The sequence below is a fragment of the Parasteatoda tepidariorum genome, chromosome 12, assembly GCF_982258835.1.
Source record: "Parasteatoda tepidariorum strain Cologne lab strain chromosome 12, Ptep-v5.0, whole genome shotgun sequence".
Taxonomy (NCBI): Eukaryota; Metazoa; Arthropoda; class Arachnida; order Araneae; family Theridiidae; genus Parasteatoda; species Parasteatoda tepidariorum.
In genome coordinates, this window is record NC_141766.1 from 48,771,473 (window position 1) to 48,794,538 (window position 23,066).

General features: G+C 29.6%; 1 protein-coding gene across 1 annotated transcript in view; it reads right to left on the reverse strand.

Annotated features, from left to right (window-relative positions):
* kibra (WW and C2 domain containing protein kibra) overlaps nucleotides 1-11,137 on the reverse strand; it is a 48,761-nt gene extending 37,624 nt beyond the window's left edge. The window contains exons 1-7 of the mRNA XM_016055572.5: nucleotides 10,405-11,137; nucleotides 5,276-5,385; nucleotides 4,390-4,484; nucleotides 2,041-2,333; nucleotides 1,662-1,791; nucleotides 1,449-1,565; nucleotides 1,083-1,231 (exon numbers count right to left, since the gene is read on the reverse strand). Of these exons, the coding sequence (XP_015911058.1) occupies nucleotides 1,083-1,231; nucleotides 1,449-1,565; nucleotides 1,662-1,791; nucleotides 2,041-2,333; nucleotides 4,390-4,484; nucleotides 5,276-5,385; nucleotides 10,405-10,532 (1,022 nt within the window). The 5' untranslated portion in view covers nucleotides 10,533-11,137. The remainder of the gene's footprint in view (nucleotides 1-1,082; nucleotides 1,232-1,448; nucleotides 1,566-1,661; nucleotides 1,792-2,040; nucleotides 2,334-4,389; nucleotides 4,485-5,275; nucleotides 5,386-10,404) is intronic.
* Between the last annotated feature and the right edge of the window lie 11,929 nt (nucleotides 11,138-23,066).

Genomic DNA, 23,066 nt, shown 5'->3' on the forward strand with positions numbered 1-23,066 from the left:
CTTGTTTTCATTTTAAATATTGTATACAACAACGGAACAACTTTATTTAAAACCAAGTTGTTACAATTCCTAATTTAAAATCAACAGTTGCAATACCGATTCAGGAACTGAAACTAACCATTCAATACTTTTTTCTATTAAACCAAATCCGATATTTTTTCCTTTCTGTTATTCTCACAAAAATTTAAATGTATGGAATATAATTTGTTAAGTGATTTGTATCAGGCAATAAATTCTGAAGAAAAAAATGAAATACATGAACATATTTCATTTTTTATTCAGGTCAAAAAACAAAATTATTTTTTAGTGTGAGCACACTCATTAACAAAATTATCTGTGTCTTAAAATAATAATAAACCCCTCAAGCTATTCTCAGTGAAGTTGGCATTATCAAAAATCTATTTTTGCTATAGATACCTAAGAAACAATTTGCTTAATATTACCAATGAACACTATGAAAGCTAATTTCATATAATAGGTAATTACTTTTATAATAAGCTTTTGTGTACAGTATTTTAAACTGACTATCAAAAGTAAATTTTAGTAAAAAGAGATTAAATATAAAGCTCCAAAAAGGTTTTTACTAAGCTACGTTATCTGACATTGTTTACTAATTAATTTAATTTTAATGCTAATTAATTTCAGTATGCAAAAAAATCTAATGAAATATATCCATTATAACAATATTATTAAAGTTAAAAATTCAAGTTAAAAGTTTAATCTAAATTCTAATTAATGTTAGTAAAACACCTCATTTTGCAATATCTCAATTTTTACAATATGGCTTCAAGTTTGCAATATGGCTTCAAGTTGCAATCAAGTTTAGAGACAATTGCAATTGAGGAAGAAAAAAAGGAATAATTTAAATAGCAATTAAATAGAAATTTTGTCATTGGAGGTCAATTATTTAAAACTTAAAAGTGTAATGGCAAATGAAATATAAAAATTATACAAAATTGGTTCAATAGCTAGAACTATTTTAGCTAAAATAAAAAATTAATCATTGCTTATACAAATTAATAGTACTTCTCCAAAAGAAGTACAATTATCTAGTTATAGTATAGTACGATTGTAAATATTACCTATCTTTATCAGATTCAGTTTGGCCAGGTGACATCTTTTCTTCTAGATCAGCCAAGTCTTGTTGAATTCTGTGGACTTCTTTACGGGCTTCATCGTACTGTAAACGCATTCGAGCCATTTCAGCTAATCTTGCACCGATTGGGGCAAACTAAATATAATAAAATGTGTTTAGAGAAAAGTTTTAACTCAAACCTTAACTGATACAGAGCTACAAATAGAACATGCTGGTCATATCTAATGTAAATGACCATATTTTCATTCAATAACTGCACTGCAGACACTTCTTGGAAAAAGGGAACCCTTTAATTCTAAGAAGGTGCAATGCTAAATCAGTTAAAAGAAAATTTTAATTCCAGAAAACTTACCTCTCCAGACAAATCAGTTTGAGATGCCGTACTCAGCTTCTCTAAAGGAATATTAAATGTAGATACATCTGGAGAAGGTTGCAAACGAGATAGATCATCTTTCAACCTTGATAAACTCTGCAAAAGAAATGTCAATATTTACCAATTTATCAGAAAGTAAAAAATAAAAATTCTAGAAAATTAAAATTTTCATAATTTAGAAACTTTATTAACCTGCATTAGTTCTGCTTTTTCTTTTTCTCCCGAATTAAGAGACTTTTGAATATTACGTAATTCCTCCATGATTGCTTGTGCTTCAGCTAAAGTATAACTTGTTGATTGGCCAGAAAACTGTTGATCCACTCTAAAAAAGTAAGAATAAAAGCTTGTTTTACAGTAATGCACAACACATATTTTTAAAATATGGCACATGAAACATTTGTGGTTCAGAAAAATCAAATAAAAAGTCATTCAGAATACTGAACAAATTCAGTTTTGATTTCCAAAATTTAAAAGGTTGCATATTTTTGAGAGATTTAAGTATTAGTCTAGAGCATAAGTGAAAATTGAAAAGTGAATATTAAATATTGATATAACATGAAAAGCTACTTACTGAGATAATGCTTCAAGTCCTTGTTCTTTATAATACATTTCAGTTTTTATTTGTTCCAGTTCTCGCTTTAATCTTGCAACTCTGTCTTTAGCCAAAGCAACGTCTGCTTTTAAAAGATCGGGATCAAATTTTGTAGCACAACTACTAGTTGAGGAAGCTGCAGATCCCGAAGAACATAAACTGATATTTGATGGGCAAGAATTTAATCCTTGTAGAGCTGCAGTAAGATGATGATATTCATCTTGTGCTAGAGACAACCTTTGTTGCTTTATATCAAGTATTTCTTTCTTCGCCTACAAGGAATGAATGCTTTAGAAACAATTCTAACATTTAAAGAACACTTTAATTGGAAAAACTTTTATCATCAATGTAATAACTAATATTTATTAAAAGCAAATCATCCAATTTAATAACATCAAATAGGAAAAATGTATTGATACAGATAGTCTTAATTCACATAACAATCAACAGGAATTTATAAAAAAATTAAAAGAAAAATTGGTTATAGCTCTTAGAATTTCTGTAATTTTCTTCTGATAGATACACCTAATTATTTATGATTGATCTAATTAATTTACTATGCATTTACTTCATAAATTCAGACGTGTGAAATTCAAACATATAACTAAAATTTAACAGAGAAAATAAATAAAAAATACTAAAAATGAAAAGCTTTACTTATTTAGAATTGAAAATAATGTAGGGTATAATTGCACAAAAAAAATGCATGTTACTCCGAAATTTTAAGTTTATGCACATATGGAAATACTATCTACCAATAGTAAATTCCAGTATATACGTTGCGACCTATCTGTATTAAAAAGCGGATTTATTGTGATGTGTGGTGTATGTGGCGGTGCAGCATTTACGTTGGTTTAACACCGACCTACACATGAGAATTAACCAAATCATGTGAGAATTAAACTGTGGATTTAACAAAAAATAAATGTTTACAAAAAATTCTCTAAAATAGCTAACTAATATCAATTTGCTTGGAAAATGGTTCTGCATTTTTAACTTAAAATATGATGGGGTAGGATTGGTTTATGCTTGATGACGGATGATTATGATTGATGATGGTTAATATAATCGCGCAAAGCAGAAAAGGAAAAAATCATGGGACAAGGAAAAAGGCAAGAAGTCTGAAAGGAAATTCAAACAATTATCTTAAAGAGATAGTTATCTGGAATATTTAAGTGAGTGAAACATATCCGTTGAGAGGAGAGAGAAAAATTCTACCCATTCTTATTGATAAGGTTTACAGAGCCAAATGATTGACGCATTGAGTTTTGATTCTGCCCTCTAGAGGAATTTGTTCTTAGAAGTGGATATGTGGGTGGACAAAGCTCAAAGCAGATAGGTTGAGAAAAGGAGAAAAAAGAATTCTGTTCTTATTGACGAGGTCACTAATGTCTCATAATTAATGCACCGTGTTTCATTTTCCTTCCTATCCTTTTAAATTTAGGCTTTACTTTGCATCACTTTAACAATATATTTTACATAATCACTTGTTTTCAGATGCTAGAATTCTGAAAACTTGTGCTCCAAATTTTTGGAAATATTTAGCACTGATATAAATAAAACAACATAGTCACTCACTACACAATGTTATCACAATCTGGCTCCAAACCAATATTCGGCTCTTCAAAATAACTTTTTTCTGGAATTTAACAACCAACTCAATTTTTTAAGCCAATATACGCACAAAGAAAGAATTCCAGTTTAAATTTCAGTTTGTTAACACACAACTGATCTAAATAAATAAAAATATAAGTATATATAAATATATATGAAACATAAAAAGCTTTAATTAATCTTTTTATGCTATTCTTTTTTCTTTTCCCTTCTTAATGTATTATTCAAAAAGAAATGCTCTTACTCACACTTTAAAATTCACATCCCGTCTTTTAATCTATTTTTAGTTCAAGTATGCATTAATTACCACTTTGGCAAAAATCCCTGTAACTAATTCGTGGGAAAGACTTTTTCCCTGGACCCATTTAACAGACCAATAACAATTACTAAGTTTTCCCTTATTCCCTAAAACAAAACATTATACGGATTTATTTTGCAAGATTTTCTCTAGCTTTAATAAATCTTTTTCACTCAACACAAAATTTTTGAACTTCTATTCTTTTTTATCTCTATTTTTATGTCACGTCTCTTTTCCAGTCAGCATACATTTGAGCTGGTCGTAAGCAGACAATATTCAAAATATTCTATACTTGCGACATCATTCCCTTAAGATGGGGCAAATCTCTGTTTTCAACTGATACAAAAAGAGAAAAAGAAACAAATACTGATATTGGTAATATTTATCCTAATGAGACATAAACATAATATGCTTACCTGCAAATCTTCTTGTGCTGTTAGTAAATAATCTTTCAACATAGCTTCTTGGAGTTGTCTCCATTGTTGGCGAGGGTCTTCTATTTGATTTGACTCTTAAAAAGCAATGTTAAAAAGTCATTTAATAAAATACAAAGAAATACAAGCAGCAATTTATAGCACTAATATTTTCATTCAATTATTAAAAGGTTAATATTTCAAGTGCAGCTATTTGTAACCTAAGTCAACCTAATTTTGGCTAGCAGTGTTTGCATAGCTTGCACAACATAGATAACTGAACATTATTCATAAATTTTAACCTAGGAATAAAAATCTCACCAAATTGGCAAATCTTAAGTTTAATACATTTTAAAATGTGCCATTTTAAAGCACAGATAGTTCTTTATAACAAGATGTTACGTAAAACAATTTCAAATTATACATTTGCATCGAGAGTATGCCCCTTAATCTGTAACTTCATTTTTATTGACAAAATGCTTTTAAAATAACAGCAATAAAGATAAATTTTTAAAATAAAAGGTACGTAAATTTTGATTTTGGAAACAGAAAGAAATCATAAAAAGAATGTGCGATTAAAACAAATAACTATAGCATAAAGAGCTCGGTATTTTTCCCTCCTGCAATTACTTTTCTAATTAACAATTCAAATTCAGCATTTGAAAAAAAAAAATCCAAGTTCCATTACATGGAATGAAATTTTTTTAAAATTTGCATATTTTTTTGGCTAAAAAAACTATTTTCTTCTTAAGTTATTAATTGTCCTAATTCTTCACAAAGAGATAATTTTCATAAGGACCCTGCAAAGTATAATGAGAGCTTTGGAAATATTAAGGTACTCTGTTTTTTATATTATAAAAAATTTAAGATTCGACACATAATCACTTACGATTAATATGATCGATGTAATACACGCCAATTTGGTTGTCAAAACATTCTTCCCATCCAAATGGAAGTTCATCTCCAACGCAGTCAGCAAATGTCTGAGGTTTTGTATATCTAAAATAAAATTTAAAGCTAAGTACTTTAGAAATATTGTAAAACTACATTTAAGCTTTCTTTAGAAAATGTAAAATTGTAAATCCAATTCAACTTTTAAGAAATTTACAAACGAATTTGGAAATGCCATAACTCAAACTACTGATTGAACTAACAAAATCTTCAAATAAATAACAATATATCCATCTGAGTAGGTAATTAGCAATTAAGAGTTAAGCAAACCAGTTATTTATTAGCAACTGCATATATTTAGCAACATAACAAACATAATTTACAGCCTTTAATATAACCCCCTTATTACTGTGTCTCGACCATTATAAAAACAATTACATAAAGTGACTTTTGTTGTAACATGAACAAGAAGTAATTTTAACACTCATTAGAACATTTGTGAGCTGCAGAGGCTGGAGCGATTACCCCTCTATGAGGTGATGAAGGTTCAAAACCCAGCTGTGTCTGATTGATATGAATACTACTCCTATTTTGTATCGAACAAACACCTGAAGTAAAATATCCTCAGTGGTAAACAAATCTTGAGTTAGAATTTTTTGCTGTCTGGTTAACCACGAAAGAAAAAAATATAATTAAATATAATATAACATTTTTAAAATTTGAAAGTTTTGTATCGCCATCGCTTTCTGAGGCACTCAGTTTGCATGGATTTTAGTGCAAATCTGCGCAGTTTCTTGATTGATCTTTTCAACGGTGGCTAAATATGCATACGGCCCTTCGTTAGTCAACCTGCAGTACAAGTGGCCCTTCAACAAAAAAGACTGTGCACCCAGAAATTCCTTCTATGAAGTTTTTTTGAACATGTTATTTAACCAAAATGGTTGCTGGTAATACGCTTGGTGAAACATTGGGTTATTTTTTTGGGTCATTAAATTTTTTTTTAAAGTCTAGCATGGATTTAACACATTTAGTCTGGCATTTATTAGCAAGGATGCCAAGCTTTTTACAAAGAACTCTGTTTATTTATAACTATGTTTCCATATAAGATTATATTTATATTGTTCCATAACTGGAATATTGTGTTTTAACACAATCAGTTCAAATTAATTTAAAATTGACCAAAGATATGTTATTTGTATAATCAGATACTTCACAACTTTTATTTAGCATTAATTAAAGACGTACAATGTCTATCAAGCTGAAGTGCAACGAAAATTGAAGATGTCATTGTCTATATAAACACACTAGAGATCAGGGTTCACAAAGATGGGCTCAGCCCAGAAAAACAGTGTTTTTCAGTTTGCTCCCACTAGAAAAAAACCCATCTTAATACCCAACAAGGTTTCTTTCACATTTATATATAATGAATGAATTTAAAAAAAGAAAATTACTTTTATGCAGTTATCAAAATTAATTGTTCTTTGAAATTATCAACTTTATAAATTTGTTGTTTTATATTATGTTTTATAAATTTAACTTTTTAATAAAAATTATGTGAAATAAAACAAAATTCATGCACCTGATTTTAAATTAATCATAAAATTTTACTATTTCCTATTTCAACATTCTTAGTTTGCAATTATTTTAACACATAGGCTTGAATCAAAAAATTTTCAAAACCAAATAAATTTTTTCTTTAAGAGAAATTTTAAAAAATTACAGGCTTTTCATTCTAAAAATATTTTGAAAAGGATATTGTAACTAAAAAAAAGAAAAAAGATTGTGTTATGTATTTTTTTAGATATTAAGACGTAAGAATTTTCTGCACCCTTGGTAAACTTGTCGGGGTTTGTTAAAATTCATCAAAGGAATGTATAAATCCAATATTTCAAAATGGAAATGATACTTTTAGGCAAAGAATGCAGAAATAAATTTTGCACTTAAAAAAATTGTCTGAAAAAAACAGACTCAAAATATCCAGTTTTATTTAAAGATTTCTAATTATTATTTATTTGGTTTCCATCTTCTGCCCCTTATGCAAAAAATCAGTTTAAAAATTAAGTTTAGAATATTAAACACATATTTTGACAGAAAACTACAATTAAGAATACCAGTTGGAAACCATCTCATTACTCGGTTATTCACAGCTTCTCTTATGACAAGAGAACTAGAAGGAATATTTTCTGATTTTAGTGAAGTTCAATTCAAACTGTTAACTGAACTTAATGACTGAAGAATATAAATATAATTATTAGTTAAATTTAATGAGCATTTCAACATATTCATGAAAAGTTTTAAATTATATTCTTGAAATGAACAAATGCCTAAAACAAAGATAAATTATTAAAAAAAAAAATTCCCTTCATTTCAACAACAAAAAGTATAATAAAGATATAAGTTTTGTGTACATTCTAAGGCATATTAAGAACTCAGACTTTCATGAATTTTAACAAACCCAGACAGGTTTACTAATGGTACAGAAAATTCTTAGGGCTTAATATCTAAAAAAAAATGCATAACACAATCCTTTTTCTTTTTCATGAATGTATAAGAATGCTTCTAGAAATTGTATTTATAAACTTTAAAGCTAATTATGGGTTTTGTTTATAAATTAAAACTAATCACATTACACACACATGTGAAATTTTACAAAAAATCATTTCTGTAACTTCATCATTCTGCAATTTATTAAATATTTAGAAGACAGAAATATGACTGAAATAGTTATCGCTTTACCATTACTTTTATTAATTTCTTTGAAAATTCTCAACATACTTTTACAATTTATTGTACATTTATATTTAGTAAATATTGTATGCTCTTTGGAAATAGTCAAGTAATATTTTTTTATTTTATACTGTATCATACTTTTACATTTAGTATATATACGTATGTAAGATGAATAATTTTTCTTTTCTTAGTAAAAATTAGGGGTTTTTGCAAACCCTACAAGAGACAATCCTAGCACACGAATGGCTCTAAAAAGTTAAAAATTTTATGTACAATTTAATAAAAAAAAAAAAATCAGGGAAGATTTGAGTCTCATTGCAATTAGGAAAATAAAGCATAAATGCAAAAAACTTATACAAAACACAAGGGTTAGCAGCTATGTGTATGCCTACTATGCAAGATACTTAATTAAATATATGCCAGAATAAATCTTTTTAAACTTTACTCATATTAATGGAAACATGCATATGTACCTATCATTAATCTGTTTAAAAAAATAATAACAGCAACGCTACATCTACATGAAGACTTTAGGTTCTGTGCGGTGATCTTTTGCACCAACTACTATCACTAAAAGGATTTTAAACTTCAGTTTTTTTTTAAAAAAAAAAAAAATATGTAGAGTTTTGTTTAAGGGTGGCTATTAGTTATACTCCTTGAACTGTTAACTTTCAGTGATTTTTTTTTCTTTTCATTTCTCGCAAGCCACTGTCCAGAAGTTGCCAAGATTCTACCACAGATCATAATGTGAAATCTTCCCCATTCTTTTAGTTTAAGAATAACTCAAAAGTATTATTAACATAGTAGTTTTAAGTATAAATAAGTATTAAAAAAGTTTCGCATTGTTCAAAAGTTGACCATGAATAAACATTGATGGAGTAAATGCAGAACATTATTTAACAAAGAGGTATATTATTAGCATGGGCATGCCATTTAATACTTACTTCTTTTTTCAAAACAACTAATTGGCAGTTAAATAACTGAAGTATTAGTTTAAAACTAATAAAACTTCACAGAAAGGGTTTAATTTAAAAAGAGTAATGAAGCTATTCTAGTTAAACCATGACACATTTTATTCATTTTCGAAAGAAAAAAAAACCTTTGGGGCCCTGGCAAAGTTATTGGGCATAAACAGATACTGTCAGGGAAATGTTTCCAACACATATGACAAGATAACTTTCAAACTTATTAATTAACATGAAAGACTAAGATTACTCGACCCATTTTCAAAACTACGAAAGTGATCCTCGTATACAAAAAATTAGGCAATGGAAGCTTACCTTTGAAGTTTCACTACATTAACAATATATAAGCTTACATTTAGAAATATCACCAACCAAGAACAAAGGTTTTGAATAGAAAACACTAGCTAAGATATTAAAGTTGTCAACAAGTCAAGTATTACAAAAATAAAATATCATTCCATTTTTAGCTAAGGATGTTTATCAAGAATTTGTGGAGATTTCTATGCATTTCAAATAAACTAGCTTTACACCTTATGAAAATATTGTCATAAAAAAAGAAATAACAAATATGTATGAAATATATTAACAGATGCAACTGATCCTAATCAATATAATTTAAGGTGATATAGTTCTATAAACTTATGCACTATTAGCTATATTTATTATATCATGAAGCTAAAACAATCCAGTAAACCATTTTGATAAAGAGCTCTCATTGTTTTTTTAAGCATTGGTGCAATTAATACAAACACAGGATTTGACCCCTTCCTAATTTAGTAACCAAGATAAATTGATATTATATCAAACTAAGAGTACATATTTTGTTTAAAGTAATAAGGATATTGTCATAAAAATACAATGTGACTGAAATGTATCAGCTACTGCAAATGATCAGAATAAATAAAATTCAAGATATTGTTCTATAAATTTAAGAAATTAATAGTTTTATTTACTGTAGTACACCATGAAACTTGACTAATCCTACGAAACATTTTCATAAGTTTTTTTGTTTTAACATTGGTGCAATTAATACTAACAAGTACAATTAGACGGGAACCTGCTTTCTAATTTAATAATCAAGATAATCTAATTGATACCATATAAAATATCAACGAGTACATATTTTGCGGGAGGTAATAGAGAAAAGATATGATTAAACAGCGATTGAAGAAATTCTGATCGGAATGCGAATCCTAACAGCCTAATTAAGCAAGTACCTCTTTCTCCCTACCCCATGGCGGGATAACCATCAGGTATTCGGCAGTAATTTAAAGCGATCTCAAACACTTACCAGCCATAATACAACCTTTTTTTAATAAAGCACTTAATTATTGGTACATATAATTCAATAATTAACAATTCATTAATTAATTAATAAAAATAATAAGACATAGAGTCTCACATTCCAATCATAGGCTTATCATTGACTTACCTGTCGCGAGGATCAATCCATGTAGTTTTCTTATTGATATGGTCGATAAAATAAATTTTTCCGTCAAAATCCCGACCCACATCCCACCCATCCGGTAGAGGAATTTCTCCATTAAGTCTTTTCGGCATATTTTGAATATAAATTCAAATATTTACAACTCTTCACTCTCCTCGACATTAGCTAGACTACTTTAGAGTACTCCATCTTGAATATCTCATTAACATAAGAATTACACGACAAGTGACGTCACAACACAACCATCTGACTTCTGGCTCTCAGCTTCACTCAGCCAATCAACTTCTAATGCCGGTGGCTAAGCGTGATCCAGTAACTGTTAGGAAATACGGAAAAGGAATGTATCTTTGCTCATTTTCTACACGCAGAGGAAAACCAAAACTTCAGGCCATTATAAATAAATCTGAAGTAATACACTTAATATGGAAGTAACGAAACATAAAATTGAAATCAAATTCAGATAAAGGAATTAAGTAAAAAAACAATGAAATTTTACACCAGTTTCAAGAACACAACAACATCCTTTCTGGTTATGTATATAGTGTTGCCAAAATATGATGCTAAACTTAAAATTAATTTCCTTAGAAACAGTGATAGATGTTTTGGTTTTAATTTTTGACAAACAAAATATACTGCGCTAAGAAATAGTTAAAAATCATCACTAACTCGAACAGCGTCGGGCTGTTCAAGACAGCAAAGCCTTAATACGCCCTCTAGTGGAGGCGATATTTTCAGGCTTTTATTTATTAAGTTTTCATTTAGTTCTATCATAATCATGGGTAGAGAAGAACGCTTTTTTTTAGCAGCAAATAAGAAGCAAAAATTCCCAAAGAAAAACGCAGAACTTGAAAAGATGACCCAAAACATTGGTAAATTATTCGGAAACAGAAGGCGCCCAAAACTTGAAGAACAATTTCTCAATAATTTTTTCCTTTCCATTATCAACAAACTTGAAACCGATAATTTCCGATTTCGTGATTGCATACTGTTAAAGATGGGTGTATTAAGGTAAAATACATTTGTTTTGCCTTCAATTCATTATAAATTAAGGGGAAGTTATTTAATTCCACATTGCTTACTTCATACTAATGAATAAATGTGATTTCAGAACGGGCAGAACTGTAATAGTTATAGAATATTCTTCTTCCTTATAGAATAGTATATATTTCTGTATCTATATAGTACGAAGAACAACAATAAAGAATCATCCGAATTACTTGAAATTGTATCATTTGTATTGATTATTAATAAATTTTTATCGTTTTCTTGGCAAGTACTGTTTAATTTTAAATGTTTAATTTCAACTAGAATTCCACTATTTGTTTTTAAGTTTGCGTTTAAGTTATTGAAACTTAGATTGAGATCTTACAATTATAAAATTTTATTGCGTGGATTATCATCTTAAATTAATAAAGGGATAATCTATCTATATATTATTGGAGAATAAAATTTTCAAACGAAGAACATTTCAATTTGAAATTCTCCGGATATATAAAGTAGGTGAGTGTTACGAATTTTATAATAAAAAATTTACTTATAAATTATTTTTGTTCTAATTTGATGTTCTCAACGGAATGATTTTCTGCGTCTGAGTAAGGCTAGAAAGAAAAAAAATTATGAAATTTTTTTATTTCGATGAAGGCAATTTTTAAAATTGCTTTTTTTTTCTTTAACGTAAGCATTCTTTCTGCGTTTATAAATATTGATTTTTTATTGAAATTTCTTGATAAAAATTCTCAAAATTTTTTTTGCAAAATTAAATGATGTAACATTATGTGTGTTTGATGATGTAACATTATGATGTAACTTTAAATTTAAATGGTGTAACATTATGTGAAATAAAGTAAATAAATAGATAATTTATTTGTTCAATCTTAGAGAAAAGGATGCATTTATTTAATACGATCAGTCAAACTTTTTGCATCGAGTAATTTCAAGATAGAAAATGTTCTTTATCAGCTAACTGGCTAACTAACTCGACTGAGACTCGGAAAAAAACTTCACAATTATTTAAAGAGAGTGTTAATTTAAAGAAAAACTTCAAGTTATAATAAAAATTATACAAAATAGTTTAGTACATTATCGAGAAAAAAATCTACGTGGTAACATAAAGAAAGGGTAGAAAATATAACGAAATAATTGGTTGAATAGCTCTGAGATTCACATGGGGTCAGATAATTAAGAATTTAATTTCAAAATTAAGAAGTTAGGGCGAAATATAAGATACTGAGATATTTTAAGACGCTTCAAAATTTTAGCTATATATTCGACAGTTCTTTATGTTCGGTATATTTATATTCTTTGTAGTGACTTTTAAAGCATCAAAAAAATTTTAGATAATCGTTTTTGAAGTCACAAGAGTTTGCTTCAAGACGATATAAAGATAGTTTTTACATAACTAGTATCTTCATTTATATTTTTATTGTTTAGTTATTAAAATATACATTTAATAATTGGTAAATATATTATTCCTAATAAATGCATATTTGCGCACCTTACTGAAAATGAATCAATAGTGGAATGCATCAACTAAAAACTTAAATTTTAAAAAAAAACTGATGCATAACAACATTCTATCAAAAATATGTGTTAATAAAACTTGACATTCGTTAAATATGATATTTTATTCAAATCTCTTTACTATTGAATAATATAATTTGCAGACAACTTAAAAATAAACATCGTATTTTATCATTAAAAAAAAGAAAATGATATCGAATTAAAACAACGAAAAATCGTGAAAAAGCTCACGCTAGGCTTACATAAGTCAATTTCCTTGTAAGATTACCAAATTTAGGCGTAAACTGCTAAATCAAAATAGTTTTTGCTCTATTGCCAAATTTTTTTTCAAAATTATTAATTTTAATTTTTCCAATCTTCTACTAAATGAAAGCAATTGAAATTTTAGATTTCACTATGAAAAATGCGTAGATTATTATGATATAAAAAAAAAATTATGACTCAGAATTGAAAATATTTTCGTCCAGAATTAAAGTGATTAATAAAAAATAATAAATAATATTCAAAATTTATAGTTATTGCTCCCCTCCGCAGAGGATCAAAATTGTGATGGCATGTCTTCGGATCATCCTCCGGGATGTTTCCCAAACCGTCGCCAAAAGCCCATTGTGCAGCTCTAGTGCGACGTAAATTAACAACAACAACAATATAGTTATTGCATTAAATTATCTTTGGGTAAACGTGTTTCATGAGTGGGAGCAGTTTTTTTTTAAATTGCGCAATTCGTTTTAAAGTTATGACCGAAAACACGAAAAGTGAAATTAACATTAAGAGGACCTAACTTTCACCCGCTTTCCCTTTTGAACTATTAGGACCACAATTTTGAATTGCGACTATTTTGAAGGTTAGAAATCCAAATATGAAATGGAAAAAAAAAACATACATACGTTTAGAAATTTAATTAATAGTTAGTACGTGGAAAACCGGTCACTAAAACAAAAGTTATTCAGAGTGATTTTTTTTAAATTTTGGCCACTGTGCAGTGCTATAATAAAAAAATAATAATATAAAAAAAATAATAGAAAATATATAAATGAAGGGAATATCTAAGCACAATTAATAACTTTTAAACTAATTATCAGATTTTTACGTACTAGAGCTGTCAATGCATCGAGGGGATGACTTCAAATAGGACAAATAGTTAATGCAGACTATATTTTAAATTACGACATCACACAAGAGAACGTATCTTTTCTGAATACACATACGTTTTTTATCGACGGATTTTGATTCCTTACCCCCGAAATAGCAGCAATCTAAGATAGTTTAGTCAGGAGAGCGGTCGAAAGCATATTTGCATATTTCGCCATATTTCGAGAACGTTTTAAGCGGGTTGGGAAATTTTTTCGCACGAAATTAAAAAATTCTTTTATCTACTCAAAAAATAATTTTTAATAATTATTCATCATTTTGTTTAATAATAGTAAAAAAAAAATTAATTTCAAGTAATTATACATTTTTACAAGATTTTATAGATTGTAATTTTATATGGCAAAAAAGAAAATCTGAACTAAATTGGCCAAATAGTTCCTGAAAAATCGAATATTAAGTATCCGACTTTCGAGAATACTGGAGATCCCTTTAAGAATGTTGGCGGGAAACTTAAAACAATTACCTTCCCCTCTGTTTGTTGATTGGTTTCCTAAGCCATGAATTTCTGGTGAAGCTGCTTTTCTCTGGAAATGTGGAACTCATTCTATCCAATGTCAAGCGAGTAGTTTATCTGCTGCACACTTCTCCTTCTGTCTTTAGAAATTCTTTTACATTAAGAACTTTAATCTTAAAGGAAGTTAACCTAAGAATACACAATTAAAAAAAATAAAAACCCTGTAGTTATATTTTTCCAACAAACAATATTGTATTTTATTTCATAAACAGCGGTGAACAGCCGCCCCAATGGACAATAATAGTCAATTTTTTTTAAAATCTTAAGACTTTCAGAATCCCTTAAATCTCCCAGAAAACATTTTATAACTTTTCTAAGAGTAAGTTATTTAAGTTATTTTTAAGCAAAAAACGCTTAGTTTCCTTTTCACCTGAAACGGGAAGTCACGTGATTATTCACTAACTGACGTCACACGTGTCCATCTGCCGTCCATTTACTGTGCAGTGAAAGTCAATACGTTCTTGCTTTCGTTTGAATTTTCGTAATTAAATCCAACTATTTAAGATGGTCAATAACAATCAGTCGAACTCGTTTATAACGAGCTCGGATTTAACGAGAACTCGGATTTACCGAGGGAAACGAGAATATTTGGTTGGATGAATGTTAAGTCTGTGGAATAGAAGTCGCTTTTAACGAGCAAGACCCGGTTTTAGCGAGCAATATTTTTCTGTCTTGCAATCTTTTTTTGAAAATCATAAGAAATGCGCGCGAAATATTAAAAAAACCGTGAACTGAAACTTCAAAGTAAGCTAACAAACTACTATTTTAAATATGTAGATTAATGAAAAAAATAAATGTTTTGGTAAGAATCTTTTCCTTTATTTTTCTTTCCGTTTATTGCTTCTTTCCTTTAAGACTGTAGCGCAACTAGAAATTTTTTGCTGGTTGGGGGGGGGGGATAGTTGTCCTTAAATTAAGAAAAGTATTTAATTAAATTAATTAAAGTAAGTAAGTATTAATTAAATTTTATGTAAACTCAATAATTTGACCTCCCAACCCCCCCCCCCCTCTTCTGGTTGCACGCCTGCCTTAAGGACCCGTTTATTACGAGCACTCGGATTTAACGAGTACATGTTACAGTCCCTTTGTACTCGTTATAAACGAGTTCGACTGTATAATATATTGTGTCCTAATGCAGCTTAATGAAAATAAATTATTTATAAATTAATTAATATAACTTATTTTTATAATGTTAAATTTCAGTGGTATCCACTGAAACATTGTTAATAGTTGACGAAATTTTCTAGTTCTGAATATTTAAGGTTTCTTAATTCAGTAAAAAAGGTGTGAGAATGAGTTATGTATGTCTAGTATTACATATTAAAATAATGCATTATCAATATTAAAAAAAAGTGTTCCTTCATTTTTTTAAACCATATCAATCTTAATTCCAAAGTTTATTTAATTTCGAAGATTTATTTTCATGTTAAGTGAAAAAAATGTTGAATCAATTTAACCGTAGCCTTGTAATTTTAAATTCAATTCAGAAGACAAGGGAACTCCTAGATCAAGCTTTGGGACGGACTTGTGGAGGGCTTTTTGATGGATCTAACCTGTATTTGCGTTACGTGGAAAACCACGAGAACTAAACACTTCGGGAGATTTTTAGGCAAGAAACTTTGTTATTTAAAAAACAAAAAATAGCAGCTGAACTTTCGTCCCCAAATATCTAAGAATATTCATTGGTTAATTAGAATATTTCTCCCATATTTTACCCGCAATTAATCCAAGAAACCTTTTTTTAAAAAAAGGAGTGAAGGAAGAAAATAAAAACTTAATTTGCTGTTGAGACACCCATTTAAACAACAAACTTGGTCACAACATGCAAACAACAGAACTTAACTGTCTAGTTTATTTCATATGTTATTGCTCGTCAAAATGTGAAAGATTATTTCGTGTTGTTCTGTGTTATTTCAATAATTTAACATAAAGCGTGTTTCGTTTCGTTTCTTTCTTTTATTTTAAATTAATTTTTATTTAATTGATATTTTTCATTTTATTTTTCCACCATCCATAAATCATTACCATCAGGCTAACTCATATGATTCTTTCGTAGTTTTTTCTCCGTGTACCGTAAATGCCCGTTACTTCACCAAACATTTCTTTCATGAGTAAGCAAATTTTCTCCTTATTTGTTGTTTTCGGGGCTCAAAATCACTTGGATACGGAGAACAAAACTGAACAACAAAATACAGAACATGGAACTACAAAATTATTACATGGAATCGTTACATGAAGGTTGTTTTTCGAAGGTTTCGTCGTAATATGAAATGATGTTTCTTTGCAAATAATATGCAATGTTCATAACGTCTGTGAGTTCACGACAGTTACCCATGACAGTTCGGACTAGTTAAGCCTATCTAAAGCAGTGGTCAGAAAAACTACATTATTTTTTAGTTTATTACAACTACTATTATTTTTTAGTTTATTACAACTACTATTATTTTTTAGTTTATTACAACTACTATTTTACAAATGCAATTAACTATAACTATTTTTTTTAATGTAGTGACTACAAACTACTTTAGAATTTGGTAACTACTTCACTACTTTAAGGAGACGAGCTTTGCAGGATAAATAAATTTACGCCTATGTTCAAAATGGTTGTGGAATCGGAAATTCGATAACTTTAAATTTAAGAGAACGATTAAAAAATATTTATTCATTTTTACATGAGCCGGTTTGTTATTCCAAAACAGTTCTTTTTTTTTTAAATTTGTTTATTTAACCTTCAACTTTTCGTGTCTTTTTCGACAGCGAATATTTAATTTATAAAATGTGAAGTTATCAAATAATTTCTATTTTTTAATTGTTTAATGCTCTTCCATTTAGATTAATATTAAATTGATTAATATTTTTTATTCTATGAAGAATGAGGAAAAAACTGCCTCTCATTCCTTCTTCTGCCGCCATCATTCCAGCGCCACAACTTCCTCTCCACCACCATTCCTTTTTAATCGAAAGAAACAGTTTTCGTTTGTTGCTGGAAGAATTAACTTCATAGGCCAGACGGGGCATATACTTGTGAAAACAGGGCAGACGGCCCATCTTCTTGCTTATGATAACAGGGCAGACGGCCCATACTTTTCAATTTTCATATTTTTTATAAATATTTCATATTTCATCATACATGTAAATTAATTTCAATTTTATTATTAAAAATTTCAATCATAGAAAAAACTGTTCATTCCTCGAAAACCCCACGTATATGTATTAAGCACATTACGCTAAGTACATTGAAAATACGTTCCTTTCTTCTGAAATAACTTCTATGATTCACGATTGCGCATTTGCATGTGAAAGTGTTACCAAAGTTGTTAATTATTTATTTTTCGTATTGGCTGGTTTAAATATCAGTTTTACGTGATTTTAAATACGCAAACTCTCATCAGTTAACGATCAGCATCAATCGCAGGGTCATTTTCATTGCATCCAATTAGGACCAGTGAAGATTTGTACCAATTAAATTCCAAAAATGATTTGATTTAGAACTGTGTATATTTTCTAAACCAGTGGTTTCCAACTGTCTGCCCGGGGGCCCGCGAAGTCTTTTTTGTGGCCCACGAACTAAAATATATTAGTTGTCATTCTTTGAGCACAATTTTCGTAAAAAATCTGTATGGATTTAAAATACTTTTCTCGTTAATAAAAATCTAATTTCTTCGTTTCTGTGAAATTTATCATACCAACGGTGCAAAAAAAATTATTTCTCAGGTTTTGCATCCAAGAAAATATTTATTCAAATACAAAAATAATCGTGTATGTTGCTCTTTTTTATTTAATTTTTTTTTTTGCATTTTGTGAATATAATTTAGCATGTGTGTATCAGAAATTTTCTCGAAGAAATTCTCCGATTTAACTTTTTGAAACCACTCATTTTGGACGAAAATATTTACACACGCATTTGTAAATTTTAAATTTAAAATGCAAATATCTATTCTCTGGTGGTTGCAGCAGACAAACCTCAATTTTGCCATTGAACATTTTGTGTACTAACTATGTAAGTCTTAATACCAACCTTTTTTATAAAGTTTTATATCTCAACAATTAGATATCTGTTGCACATTAATTGTTTAATACATGGATGCACATTAAAGTTATTGTAGCCCGAATTTTTTAATATGAAATTAAATTTTTTTTAAAATCTACTTCTTATTTTAAGTTGTAATTCAATACTTTTGCTTTTCACAACTTGGTAAAAATCTGACAGTAATATTTAATGTTCCTTCAAACATAAGGAGGTCTACATAAAATTTTGATAAAGTTGCAGTCCGCCATTTGATTTGTGCTTTTAATTGTGGCCCCCGGCCACATGTAAGTTGGAAACCCCTGTTCTAAACTAACGTTAAAAGCAGTTGGCAGGAATAGCTACAAACTCCGTTTTTTTTTAATTGTACTACTCACTACACTACTTTTTTAAAATAGTAGCACATTACACTACAAGCAACGAAAATAGTAGCGACTGTAGTTGTTTCACTACTTGTAGTGCGCTACTTTTGACCACTGGTCTAAAGCTAGTACAATCTATGCTTATTCTGAAAATGGCGCAAAACGTCAACACGTAGAAAAACCCCAGTTTTGTGGAAATGAAAAGTGTTTGCGGTTAACTTTTTAATATCTAAAAGCTTACTCCAATGCTGATTATCTGGGCTCATAAAAATTTTCAGAAACTGAGAATAAGGCAGTGATTTTGATAATTTTCCTCTTTGTGAAAAAATGTCGCTAAATTGGCAGTTTTAAAAAAGTAAAATATTTTAAGTTATTCGTCCGTTCTGAAGCTCAGACAATTCGTAGCAGCAAGATGATATATATAATTTTAAATCATCGTTTTTCTCCAAGTGTAAGGCACTTAAACTGTGACTTTTTATTTTCCTTGGTGAAAAAGCTCCGAAAAACCATATATAGAACTGCAAAACCTTTATATGAGTCTTCTATTCAACATTTCTTAAGGGGCAAAATTTTTTACTGATTATCGAAAAGTATAAGAGATTGTACAAAAGATAAATCTTATTGCACGTAAATCACGTTATAGTTATTAAGTGATAAAAAAATTTAACCCTGATAGTTCAAATATTTTTGATTCAATGAGTCGTCATTTTGTTAAATTATTTTTTAAATATCCGAAATTTACCAGCATTAAGCTTTTGAAAATTTAAGTGAATCAAATTAGGAATTAATTTATTATTAAGGCTACTATTAGAACAAATCTTCACTTCCTAGCAGATGCTTTACGACAATATATATATATATATATATATATATATATATATATATATATATATATATATATATATATATATATATATATATTATCTGGAAGAAAGTGACGGGACAGCTGTAAAGTTTGGTGGGAGAGGATTTTGATGGTATGGGCCTGTTTCTCCTGGTATGGGGCTGGCCCACTGGTGATGGTTGATGGTATGATGAATGCCGATGGATACTGTGATATTCTCGACAATCATGTCCTTCCTATCTTGTGGGCAACGTGCGGTATGGATGATTGCTTGTATCAAGACGACAACGCAAGATCCCATGTTGCAAGGAGGACTCTTGATTGGTATGTGAACAACAACGTTAAACGCATGGAGTGGCCGGAGCAGAGCCTTGATCTTAACCCAATTGAACATCTCTGGGACGAATTGGACTGCCGGTTAAGGGCCTGCACCCCACTCCCCAAAAGCAAGCATGATCTATGGAACTTCCTGTTAAGCATTTGGAAGGAAATTCCTCTTGCCACTATGGCTAAATAAATTAGTGCAAATCATGCCCAGAAGGGTTGCAGCTGTGATCGCAGTCAAAGGAGGCCCTACCTTAATAAATATGGGTTTATGTCGTTATAGTGTCGTGTCCCGTCACTTTCTTTCAAATAGTGTATATATATATATATATATATATATATATATATATATATATATATATATATATATATATATATATATATATTATGTATTCGATAGAAAATTACATAATTTTTATATTGTTTGGCGTCCAGGTACCCGAAACCGGCCAATTAATAAATCCAAATTTTTCCGGGTACCCGGAACTGGTAGGTAAAAAATTAAATTATTGCTGGTTAACCGAACCACGCTGGGTTACGATTCGATTTTCACTGAGTACCGGGTATCTGGACCCAGTTTTACCGGGTATTCGGACCCAGCTTCCCTGGAATCTTAAACCCTGCCTGGTATCCGGACGCTCCAGGGTTTGACATTCGATTTCCTCCAAGTATCCGGACCCAGCAAAATTTTACAACCCGGTATATCTGTATACACCAAACTTTTACATTTTTAATCATCCTAAATATATATATATACATATATATTTTTTTCAAAATACAGTAATAATCAACTTTTAAAACGAACAAAAAGAGTTTTACTATCAATAAAAACTGCAAAATTGTCTGACAGAGAGAATAAGATATTATAGAAAAAGTTTGTATGCAGCTTTTTCTATAAAACTCTCCCTTTCCACTTCTTCTCTCCACTATCCTTCCACTTACATATGCATTTATTTTCATATATGGTTACATATGGTTACATTATAGGGTGCTATACTTAAGTATTTATCCGAAATACCCACATGCGGATAAAATTATACTTTTCTTTAACAACTATCTTAATTTCTTAATCAAAAGACTTTCCTTTATCAATTGTTTTATCTTGCTCAACTATACAAAAACATGAAATCAGTTTAAAATAGGTATAAAAATAAATCAGAATATTTTACTTACATTCACTACATTAAAACTGAATCATATTGATGTACTACTGAGAGCAAAATAGAAAGTTAAAACCTTGAATAACTTTTGACTCAATGATCTGGTTTCACGTATAGTTTGTCTACGATAAGAATTCCCCCCGCCACAAAGTCTGAGGCCACCTGCTATGGAAACAAGAATGGCTCATTTCAGGCAGAGTAGCTTTTCTTCACTCTAGGGCTAACACAGTAGACCAAAGAAAAAGATTCCCTTTATTATACCTGAAGAAAAGATTCCCTATATCCCCGTACCCCTAATTGAAATAGTTATACCTAGTTACTATAGTCGCAGCTACGGGTCCAGACGAATGGGTAGGGGAGTTCTTACTTTAGACAAACTATACTTGGATTCATTCTTAACGGTTTGCGGGCCTAATCTTTAATATACTAGTTAAGACAACCCTCTTTGCTTTGCGGATCAACACAATAAATTCGTCAATAAAAGGTATACAAAAATACGAAATTTTCTATAATAGTTATAATAAATTTAATATTATAAAGTTTCTAAGAAGACCCACAAGTAATATAAAAAAATGGAAACTATTGTAATAAATCAAAATGTATTGAATTGTTTTTATTTCATTTTATTTTTATTATGTTGAAGCTTCTTATTTTAAAGTTGAAATATTTTCGCAATCGTCTTTTCTTTTAAAAATTTTTAGTCGTAATTTTGGTTTTATTTTTCAATCATACTATGCAGAACCTGATTTTCCTCAATAGAGGGCAGCACTACTCATGTTAGAATTCTGTAATCAAAAGTTTTAATTTCGCTCTGAAGTTTTTTTTCTCTCTCTCTCATTCGAGCCATCGTGACTTAAACTTCCCTCATACGACTTCTTTTTTTTTTTTTTTAATTTAACTTTTTGAGGAGAACTGTACGAAAGTGATGCCTAGACATTTCACCTTGCTTTGACGTGATATGAGCTATTTATATTAATTGAATTTATTTCACGGGGAGAGCTACGAATATCGGGGAATTTTCTTACGATTGAAAATACACAAACTAAAAATATCTATAGAGTTATGAAACTATGTACTCTCTAAACTGAGTGGAGGATGGGTAAAAATAAGACCAATAAGATAAAAATATTCAGGAAAGAAAAAGAGAAAAAATTAATATACATGGTTCAAAGATACGGACTGATCTATGTTCAAATCTATCAGCAATTGGATTTAATCTTTAGTGGCGCTATCTATTGATTAAGAATAAAATTTACTTTTTTTTTTATCTGAATTTAATTTTATTATATTTAAGCTTAGTATTTTCAAAAAGATTTCTTTTCGCATTTATCTCTTTTTTAAATAGTAATTTGTACTCTCTGAGAACTCAGTGGCTCGACAGCCTATACTGGGCCAAGGCCTACTGTGTGCCCATCTCAGTTTTCTTGACCTTGGGCTCTGGGGTGCAGGAGCAGATGTTCAGGTTAGTTTTCCAGTCGAACGCGAAACCCACAGTGCTTAGTTCCCAAGCAAGCTTGGTACTTATTTATCGACCCACTGAAGGGATGAAAGGCTGAGTCAACCTTCCCCGGTCCAGAGGATCGAACCCAGGACCTGTGGCATGGGAGCGGAAAGCGCTACCACATAGTAATTTGTAATATTCTCCCCCCCCTTTTCTATTGAGAAGGTAAGTCAGATTCTTCCCACTAGAGAGCAGCACCATTTCATGTTAAAACTCTTTTTTCCAAATTTTTATTCTGCTACG